Source organism: Pangasianodon hypophthalmus, chromosome 26, assembly GCF_027358585.1.
Source record: "Pangasianodon hypophthalmus isolate fPanHyp1 chromosome 26, fPanHyp1.pri, whole genome shotgun sequence".
Classification (NCBI taxonomy): Eukaryota; Metazoa; Chordata; class Actinopteri; order Siluriformes; family Pangasiidae; genus Pangasianodon; species Pangasianodon hypophthalmus.
In genome coordinates, this window is record NC_069735.1 from 1,361,159 (window position 1) to 1,371,426 (window position 10,268).

Genomic DNA, 10,268 nt, shown 5'->3' on the forward strand with positions numbered 1-10,268 from the left:
ACCCTCAATACCACGACTGAGGTGAGACCCTTGAGCAAGGCTCCGAACCCCCAACTGCTCCCTGGGCGCTGCAACAAAAAAAAAAGTCTACCCACTGCGGGTGTGTGTTCACTACTGTGTGTGTGTGTTCACTACTGTGTGTGTACACTTGGATGGGTTAAATGCAGAGCACAAATTCCGAGTATGGGTCACCATACTTGGCCACAAGTCACTTCGCTTCACTTCACTTCACTTATATTGCACACAGATGCTCATGACGCAGTATAATCAACATTACTTTCAGTTTTCTTTTGTCTATTTATAGCTGACTCTCTGTTGAGGCGTTGCTTGGCATGATTACTATAAAGCAAGTGATACCTTGAACAGGTGTGTCATAGCTCAGGGGAGCACTCTTTACTACAAACAGAGGCATTCAGATAATCAGGGACAGAAAAGAAATCACATTTAGACAGAGGAAACTTTCAACTTTCACCTGGTAAGTACTAATTCTGTTCTTCTATATCAGATTACTAAATGCTCCTGTCATTCTAATTCTTGTATTTGATTTCAGGAAAGACATTTTGAACAGACTGGAAAGAGAGCATGAACTCACTTTCATAACAGACTTAACAGACAGGAGTGTTGAGGCACAGTTCTGTATTAGATATCTTGACAAATTTTCACATTAACTGTCTCTTTTGTGTATTTAATAGTGGCACCCAAATAGGATTAGATCAATGTCAGCATGACATACAGTATTGTGGTTACATTTGTCAGACGGTGGAGCTGGCTTTTTCATTTGAGCAGTTCACTGGTTACCTATTTACCTATTCAATTTTCTACCACATGCCTTCATCACAAGGAGGATTTGGAAAGAAGAAGGAGACATGCATTCATTTGCCTCTTTCTTTGGCTCATCAAAATCAAATTCTAGCCCTCCACCTTCCAAACGTAAGTCAACCCAGTTTCTAGAAGCCCAGTACTTGTGTTTAATTATATTGTGATACTTTAGCTTATTGCTCACTTGATCAAGACTTAACCAGATATCTAGATATCTTTCTACATGTGGATAACTTTCTATTTTCTATGTATTCTACAGATACTTAATCTTCTTGTCCAGGGCACCAGGATTTTGATTTGTCCACTCCAAATCAATATCCTTGTGCCCTGGACAAGTAGATTAAGAATGTGGGTATATCTTCATATCTATTCATTCACAGTTGCCTGGTGGACAAGCAGGCTCAGTGCACTGTTGACATAACTCAACTTTTATATAGCTCTAATGCTAGCACAACAAAGTCTCCATGCATTTAAACACTTCAATGAAGTATTAAACTACAGCAATGAAAATAAAGATGCTAGCCTAGTTAATGAATTTATGAGACTAAAATTTATTCATTGTTTTTTATTGCTAAATAGAATTTGACAGAGAATGGAGGAGTGTAAACTGGGAGTAAGTATTTTGAATCCATTGTAGTAGAGCAGGATCTTAATCAGAAATACAGCTATTAATGCATGGCTTTGGAATGTCATGGTAAGTTCCTACTCTCATGAAATGCATTTTTTGCTTTCTTTTGCTAGTGGGAGAGATCAACTCGAAGCAGATCTGAGAGAATTTAAAATCCGTCATCCAGAGATCACCCATCTGAGAATCCTTCTTCACGGAGCAGTTGGTGCTGGAAAATCCAGCTTTATCAACTCAGCTAAAAGTGTCTTTCAACACCGTGTAATGACCAGAGCCGGGGCAGCATCGAGTTCGAGCACGAGTCATACAAAACGAGTAAATATAGTTTTTAGTTATGGACAATTCAGTTTCCAGTTTAGTTTCCAGAGCTAAAAAAACTTGTCATCAATTTATCAAAGGTCAATGTTCTTCATGTGTAGCTATTTTAGTTTAAAATGTTATGGATAATATATTAATAAATGCATTACCTTTATGTACCATATGACAAACTAAAGGCAATTAAGACTGACAATATAAGAGTCTGTGTTGAATCTTACAATTGTGTTAAAATATTGTATTTCTGTAATTTTGCAGTACAAAAGCTACAGAATCAGGGATGGAAAAAATAGCACCCTACCATTTATCTTTAATGATATCATGGGACTACAAGATACGGGGACACCTGGAATCCACTCTGGTGACATCACTAATGCTATGCTGGGCCACGTGAAAGAGAACTATCCTGTATGGTTAATGTGTTATTTAATACAAATACACATTTCACACTGAAATGTATTTCAGAAATGTATTTCAGCCTGTCCAAGTATTTTCTGACTTTTTCAAGTGTATTCAAACCTTTCCAAGTATACTTCAGTCTTTCTGAGTATATTCCTGCGTGCCCAAGTATACTCCCACCTACATGATTTATATTCCTGCCTGTCCAAATGTATTCCTGCCTGTCCAAGTATATTCTTGAATGTCAAAGAATATTGTGTAAAATAAAATTACTTTTCTATTTTTCAGTTTAATCCTACGTGTCCTTTAAGAGATGGTGATGCAGGGTACATTAGCTGCCCCACTCTGAATGATAAAGTTCACTGTCTGGTGAGCGTTATATCAGCAAAAACCATCTCTAACATGCATAATGCAGTCATCAGAAGCATGAAAGATGTTAGGGAAAAGGCCAGTGACCTTGGTGAGTAATGCGAGTAAAACTCTTAGCTTTACTATTAATCATTGTGATCCATTATCTTTTAAATGAGGCAAGTAAAGAATATTTTTTGATAAATAAAACCTAAAGATAAAGCTAATGTAAATATGTAAATATAAAATCTCTTTTTTTAAAGCTAACAATCAAAGTGAAGGGGAAAACTTTAGGGAATTTATTTAAGTTAGTATGAGCTTTTTTGACCAAGCAAAATAAAAACATGCAGGAGTTGCCCAATTATTATTTTGTTCTGTTCTCGTTTGTTTGTATAATCAAGAATATAATGATTATTGTTAATCCTTTGTAGCTGTAAGAAAATTACTCTCATTCTCAGGTATCCCTCAAGTGGTCATCTTGACACACATTGATGAGCTCTGTCCACTGGTTCAGAAAAACTTGAGAGATGTCTACATCAGCAAGAAAATTAAAGAAAAGGTTTGTCATATACTCCGCTTTATTACAGAAGTGTTTATTTTTTAATGCTGAGTCCCCTTGGGTGGTAATTGTGTCATCCAAGAGGTTGTAAGATGGTTGTCAAGTTTTACCCAGTATGCCGAGTTTAGCTAGAGACCTCATGTTGTTATATAAATGATAAGATGAAATCCTTTTTTCCATCCTGTTCTGCATTTTTCTTCTTTGAATTCAGATGTCTGCATGCAGTGACTTACTGGGAATCCCAATGAACTGCATCTTTCCTGTAAAGAACTACCACGAAGAGTCTGACACCAATAATGACGCTGACGTCCTGGTTCTTTTGGCTCTGAGGCAAATCTTCAATTTTGCTAATGATTATGTGGAAGACCTGTAACTCTCACTCTTACTCTCTCTTGGTTTGAACACTGGTCCAAATAAAGTTGAACAAAATTAAAGATACAGTAAAGGCGTAGTGTAACTTCAGTACTGCTTAGATAAATTTGAAAAATGCTTTTCTCCTGGCATGTAAATAAACACGATTTACTGTTAAACTTGTTAAAAATTGAAATAAAATGTGTATCTTTGTCCTAGCTAAATGTGTGCATGTGTTTGTGTCTTTGTTCAGTGTTTTGTGTTGTGTCCAAAAAAAGTGCTGCTGCTTTACTGCCAGGGTCCTGCAACATCATCTCCCGCCATTGTCTAAATTAACCCACCTCAATCAATTTGTTAACAGCAAATAAGACAATATGGATGAAGCTTAGCCCTGCTTACTAATTTATATTAGATGGCCTTGAATATTTAACACCCACATACCTCAGAGAATACAATGTCCGAAAAAAGGCAAAGGGTCTTCTTAACACATGTGCTGGTGGATCTGCACAACCTACCTTAAACCACTGCATTTTACTAATTGTGATTCAATCTACAATTACTCAATGTACATTTATTCAATCTGTCATGTGAACGCTGGAATCAGAGTTGAAATCCACTTCCCAGAATGCACCGCTGCCTACAAACATGACTGTTACAGACTACACGTCCCAAGCCACATGCTCAGTGTCAAGTTCCAGCTCACCTGATTACTGACTGCTTACACCTGAACTTTATCTCACGCACACACACATATATACAACCAAACCCCCCCAAAAAAAACACACACCATACACACCACACACACACACACTTTCTATATGTCTGCAGTTGTGCTGACATCATTGTATAGTAAATGATATATAGGCATGGTATATAGGGCAACACCAGAGGAAACATTAGCAATCCCTTTGGCTTTAAGTCAGCAGGTGTAGGGCTTGGCTGCCGTTTTGTTTAAGTGAGGTGTTTGCTTTGTGTTTCTTTTGATCTTGATTTCTTGCAAATACCGATATGCAGATATATAATATTAATTAAAAAAGGAATTCAATTCAAATATGCTGAAATATTTTGTAAAATTGGCTTATCACCCTAGTATTAGGTCATTTTCATACTTTTGGTTTCTATTTACATGAAATGGAATCTATTCCTGTAAGACAAACTGGCCAATGGGATGTTGTTTTGCAAGGTGACTGACACACACACACACACACACACACACACACACACATAGAGAGAGAGAGAGAGAGAGAGAGAGAGTGTGTTACCTGGGAACGGAGCATTAGGGCATTACCATGTCGTACTTTAGAGACATGTTTTGTTTTACAGCACTGAATAGGTCAGAAAAGCTGAAATAAATCAGGCTTTCTGGAAATTTTGAAGACATCGGAATAGAATTTAATTTGCATTAGATGACTAAGGGATAGCACCCATAAGGACATATATCACAGACTTGCTTGTTCAGAAAGGTTAAAACACATTTGCAATATTGGAACACTATCATTAAAAAAGAAAAATAAACGACGTGAGACAGAGAGGTAGGTAATCGCTCTTCCTTCCTCTGTTTTAGATTAATCACTATGCATTAAGTGTCTTGTCTACAAAATATGAACAAAATCTCTTTTAATCCCTGTCATAATTATTCTGATAGGTGCTGAGTATTTTAAATTAAAGAGAAGGTTTGCTGATCTGTTGGATGAAGCTTTATTAAGATTTACCTGATGTAACCAGGCTTCAAAAATCTTTCACATAAATCATGATGAACATTGCATGCTGACAAAAAGTACTACCATTTTAATTTGATGGAACCCACTTGAATCTTATACTCATGTGGAATACAATGTACATGTGCACCTTCTACAACTTTCCCCAAGTCTCCTGAATGAGCTGTTAGTTAAAACAAGCTAATAATTTGCAAGTTATGGATTAAAAAAAAGAACAATACAGTAATACAGTATCTAAATCAATGAACTCAATGATCAATGATGGTTCTATTTCTCGCTTCCAAATAAAAGTAAAGACAAAGTTGCATAAAGCCTCCAGTATCATCATACGCATATACTTATGGTTATGAATGTAGATATAAAGTGTTTCCATATTATGCGTTATCATTTTTTTCCTGTTTGCTTAATTGTGTTCATTTTCTTTTAGAAGTTAGTCACAAGTCCCTCCCAGCAAGTCACACCCAGAAGAGCTTACTCGCAAGTTAACAAAAAACACAAAATGGAAAGGCAAGAATTTCCAGGTTAGCTTGTTCTCTAAGTCTCTTTATGCTTATGTGACGTGCAGCATTAATCTACGATCTGGATAAGAAGGAACCACACACATTCTGTATGTCTGCAGTTGCACCGACGTCACTGTATAGTATATGGTATATAGGCATGGTATACAGGGCAACACCAGGGGAAACATTAGCAATCCCTTTGGCTTTAAGTCAGTGGGTGTAGGGCTCTACAACATTTCCACAATGCAAAGTATTGTCCAGTGTTTCCAGTAACACACCAAGCCTTGTTTCTTATGTATGCTCTTCTGTTATTTTGAGCTTGTTTTCGCTCTCTGGTTTTTGGATTCGGGTTTTTGTTCCTCCGAGTCTCTTTACTGATCGCATTACTCTTACCTGTTTTGTGACAACGCTATTGTGTCACGTTTTGGATTTGTCTGCCTTCAGTAAAAGCATTTGCCTGAAGTTGCAGAGGTCTTTGCCTTCTGACGCAACGTAATTTACAGTCTGGAGGATTAAAAAAAGTCCAGAAAATTTAAACAGTAGAGCCCTGTTTTCACTTGTGCACCACATTTATGCGCTATTTAACAATAGTGTTGCACATCAAATTTTTGTATCAAATTCATCACTGATTAAAAGACTGCAAGATACAAGATATTTTGTATGTTTTTTTTAATATTTGATAATAATAAGCCATTTTTAAGACAAAATAATACTTTTGCGTCAATGTTTTGCAGAGTTTGATCGTCCCTGGAGGACAGTAGACTGGGGGTAAGTAAATAAAAATATTCCGTTTAATGTACAGAGAAAAAATAGACTTTGCAAAATAGCACCAATTAATTTCAAGCACATTGTTTGAATTGGTCACTTTCTGGTAATCTTTATCCATGAAATCAGCTTTATTTCAATCGTAACTGAGTACGGTGTTGAAATGATATGGGCCATGTTCAGTTGGCAACTTAAGTCCAAAGGTTATGTCAATATTTACGCAAGGAAAGTTACTCTTATTCAGAGTCATGTAACACACTTGCCAATCAGATTAGTATGTCAGACCTCTGAGGTTGCCAGATTTATCTTGAGTATAAGCTGACAAGATGGGGGATTTTTCTATAATTTCTAGACCACCACCTTTAAACCAAAAAAGATCTGGGGGCTGAAAATGTGGACTGAAGAAGCAGATCACCTTTTTTTTCGTTGCTGTCAAATGTAACACCACTTTTTTCTGACCAAAACTACTTGAACACATGCCACAAGCCCTGACACCGGAGACTCCTTCCATAAAGGTTAAATAAATGTCTCCTTACAGAAAATGTCACCATATCCCATGTGGAGCGTCTGCCATACAAGTCCCTGTGAAAGAGCTGTTACTATAGAAATGGTGATTATATTATAAAGAGTCCATTAATATAAACCTGTGATTGGCAGCTGGAACTGCTGTGGTGGAAACTTATTCAACACCTTCTGACCAATCAGAATTAAGAATTGAACAGCACTGTGGTATAAAGCAGCGTAATCAATATGTAGCTTAATACCACAAATATTAAAATCAAGCATTTGTTTTTTTTCAGTACTGGTACTGGTATTAATATTTATGTAACTCAACAGTGGAAGGGACCAGATGGAAACATTCTTAAGACACTTTCAGATCAGCAATCCAGAGGTCAGTCATCTAAGAATCTTGCTACATGGACCTACGGGGGCAGGAGTGTCAAGTTTTGTGAATTCAGTAGGAAGTGTCTTCCAACACAGAATTACAGTCAGAGCACCAGCAGCACCAAAATCAATGCCGCCTTGCACAAAAAGAGTAAATATATTTGTTTATAGCATTTGATTTTTCTTTCTTTCTTTTTTATTTTAGCTACAATGTTAGTCCCATCAAAATTTCTTTTAGATAGTTTGATTGGAAAAAAAAATGTACAATTGAATAACATAGTGTATGTGTACTATTTTAATGCTAATTAGCATCTTCTTTTGATGGGTGTTAACCACCAATGATAATTTAGTAATTATGTTAGCGTATTTTATAGTATGCATGTCGTGTTTTTGCATGTAGTGTTTTTATAACTTGAGGAAAAATTGTTGAACTGTGCAGCTAGTATGTTAGATGGTGCATTAGTAATAACTTTCATAGAATCACTCATCTTTAAGGAAATGACTGTACCAATGCTGAAAGGTTTTCTTTGCAGTTCAAATCCTATGGAATAAGAAGCTGTGATGGTGGAAGGTTACCCTTTATCCTGAGTGACGTGATGGGTTCACAGGATGGGGATAAATCTGGCATTCATCCAGATGATGTCATCAACACTCTAATGGGCCATGTGCAAGAAAATTATGTGGTAAGAAAATAAATGTATTTAAATAAACTTAAACAAATGTAAACTGTCCAATTTCAGTTAATTCAAGAAATATAAATTCAAATAATAATGCACGCTTGTATTTACATTTCGGTTGCCATGTTTAGCTTTTTAACCCAAAGTGGGTTGATAAGGGAAAAATCCAGGGGAAACGTTTTATATGCTTATTTAACATTTATGGAAGGAGTCTCCAGTGTAAGTGCTTTGTAACAGTCAGTGAGTTTTTCTGACATGGAATTTCTGTGGGTTTTTTGTCTTATTAATTTCACAAGAAAGAAAGAAAGAAAGAAAGAAAGAGCATGATGGTGAAGGACTATTTGTAGCTTCAGTAAAGGAAATTATAACAGGAACTAACTTGTATCGCAACATAACATGTAAGGATAAACATAAAAGATGACATGTCATTCTTTAATTGAAAAAAAATGTTGTGTTGTATGTTATTGCTATCATTTTTAAATTACATTATTATAAATACTATATCTATGCTTTCAGTTTAACCCCATCTCTCCTTTGACTGCTGAAGATCCACACTACATTAGTAACCCTGCTCTGAATGATAAAGCTCACTGTCTGGTCTCCGTCTTGTCAGCAACACATGTGTGTCTTCTCAACAACAGCATTGCAAGATCATTAAGGTCTATCAGGTTCAGAGCCAGTGAGCTAGGTAAGATTCTGTTCCTCTTTAACCATGTTTCACATTCCTAGAGTTATTTCTGTAAAAGCTTATTGTTTAGAGGACAGTGAATACTAAACTCCTGAGCAGTAGTCTAGCAATGTGACATATGAATGATGCATTACAATCAGCTTTTTTGCAACATAATCAAATATTCTGTTACAGAGAACGAGTAGAAAATGACTAATAGAGTAAAAGCTTTTTTTCGTCTGGCAGATGTCCCTCATATGGTTGTCTTGACACATGTTGATGAGGCGTGCCCATTAGTTAGGAAGGATTTAAGAGCCATCTACGAAAGCAGGCATGTTAAGGAAAAGGTACGTTCAAAGAAAGGTTTTAATTAATGATTCTGTTTGTTGTTGGTGTGCCATGTTTCCATTTATTGTAGCAGCATGAAAATATTATTTCCATCTGAACTTGATGACCTTTGTGGAGTCATCAGCAAGGTCCCAGTTAGGACGTCTGGATGTGAGATTGTAGAATCAGGAGTGGACAAAGCATAAATTCATTTGCTAGCTACCAATGTGCTGCTTGGTCCCATGTTGTGTTGTCAAATTAACAAAGCTAAAAAAAGTGACTACTAACATAATTTAGCTCAGAAGAATGATAAGCAGTTTATGAGCATTAATACAGACTATGGAAAATAAGTGAGTACTTGTTTCCTGGGAGTGCTGACTTTATGTATCATTAAAAAATGCTACTTGTGTCTAGCACCTCAGATAGCTTTATAAAATTAATATCTTCAAGTTTGCTTGATGAAGGGATTAAATTTGAAATAACTGTGTTGTGCTAGCATAGAAAAGTCCAGGAAAGATTGTGCTGAAGTGTGAATAAAAAAGAAAAATGCATATTTTTGCACATGTACTCACATTTGTTTGTAACAAATTAGCATAAATTAGGAGTAAAAGTTTAAAGAAACAGTTTAAAGGAAGTCCCAGTGTGTCTACGTTTAAATCCAGTAGGATAAAATAATAAGGAAAAAAAAGCACATCACAAAAGCTATAGTTGTATTAACTTTTTTATATGTTTTGTGTGTGTCTGCAGATGCAATGTTGCAGTGACATACTAGGCATACCCCTGAATCAGATCTTTCCTGTCAAGAACTACCATGAAGAGCTCGATACAAACAACGACATGGACGCACTTATTCTTCAGGCGATGAAGCAGATTATTAACTGTGCCACTGATTACATGAATGATCTTAGACAATAAATTTGATAAAGACCTTCACAAAGACATTCTCGTACATTTAATTTACATGTAACTGACCCCTGTCTTTGGTAACATCTGAGATCATAAATGTTATGAAGATGTCTGATACTTTTGAAGACACTGTATGACATTAATATTGATATATAATATTGAATCAGAGTTTCATTGCTCTGGATTGAGCAGTTTATATGATGTATCATTTGTGATGCTTTTATAGATTTTTAATGTGATCACATCTGTAACATTGTGTAAAGAGTGGAGGATGCAGTAAAATTAAGCATTTGCATACACCTGACATCATTAATCAACAGCAATAACTTTTTTTTTAAATGCATGTTTACATGTATATAACCTTTTTGAGATATATTTCCAAAATATTTCCATACTGCCATTTTTTG

General features: G+C 35.9%; 2 protein-coding genes across 5 annotated transcripts; both read left to right on the forward strand.

The window, feature by feature from the left end:
- Nucleotides 1-309: 309 nt before the first annotated feature.
- Nucleotides 310-3,617, forward strand: LOC113535771 (interferon-induced protein 44-like). 2 transcript variants are annotated; one of them, XM_034300339.2, is made up of 8 exons: nt 310-475; nt 845-930; nt 1,399-1,432; nt 1,561-1,759; nt 2,018-2,167; nt 2,447-2,618; nt 2,965-3,065; nt 3,277-3,617. In XM_034300339.2, the coding sequence occupies exons 2-8, from the start codon at nt 867-869 to the stop codon at nt 3,436-3,438; spliced, it is 882 nt and encodes a 293-aa protein (XP_034156230.2). In that variant the 5' UTR covers nt 310-475; nt 845-866; the 3' UTR covers nt 3,439-3,617. The 2 variants fall into 2 exon arrangements, with proteins under 2 accessions (XP_034156230.2, XP_034156229.2); XM_034300338.2 differs by having other exon boundaries at nt 311-475; nt 842-930.
- Nucleotides 3,618-4,648: 1,031 nt separating this feature from the next.
- Nucleotides 4,649-10,158, forward strand: LOC113535670 (interferon-induced protein 44). 3 transcript variants are annotated; one of them, XM_026929147.3, is made up of 8 exons: nt 4,649-4,948; nt 5,562-5,655; nt 6,369-6,402; nt 7,237-7,435; nt 7,818-7,967; nt 8,478-8,649; nt 8,875-8,975; nt 9,703-10,158. In XM_026929147.3, exons 2-8 carry the CDS (start codon nt 5,634-5,636, stop codon nt 9,868-9,870), a joined length of 846 nt encoding a protein of 281 aa, XP_026784948.1. In that variant the 5' UTR covers nt 4,649-4,948; nt 5,562-5,633; the 3' UTR covers nt 9,871-10,158. The 3 variants fall into 3 exon arrangements, with proteins under 3 accessions (XP_026784948.1, XP_026784949.1, XP_026784950.1); XM_026929148.3 differs by having other exon boundaries at nt 5,565-5,655; XM_026929149.3 differs by lacking the exon at nt 5,562-5,655.
- The last annotated feature ends 110 nt before the right edge of the window (nt 10,159-10,268 follow it).

Excerpts from the sequence above, each read along its gene's own strand:
- LOC113535771 (XM_034300339.2), top strand. The coding sequence starts at position 867 with ATGCATTCATTTGCCTCTTTCTTTGGCTCATCAAAATCAAATTCTAGC. Across the intron at positions 1,433-1,560 it reads TGGAGGAGTGTAAACTGGGA|TGGGAGAGATCAACTCGAAG; the intron begins GTAAGTATTTTG and ends TTCTTTTGCTAG. Across the intron at positions 1,760-2,017 it reads GCACGAGTCATACAAAACGA|TACAAAAGCTACAGAATCAG; the intron begins GTAAATATAGTT and ends GTAATTTTGCAG.
- LOC113535670 (XM_026929147.3), top strand. The coding sequence starts at position 5,634 with ATGGAAAGGCAAGAATTTCCAG. Across the intron at positions 6,403-7,236 it reads TGGAGGACAGTAGACTGGGG|TGGAAGGGACCAGATGGAAA; the intron begins GTAAGTAAATAA and ends GTAACTCAACAG. Across the intron at positions 8,976-9,702 it reads GCAGGCATGTTAAGGAAAAG|ATGCAATGTTGCAGTGACAT; the intron begins GTACGTTCAAAG and ends GTGTGTCTGCAG.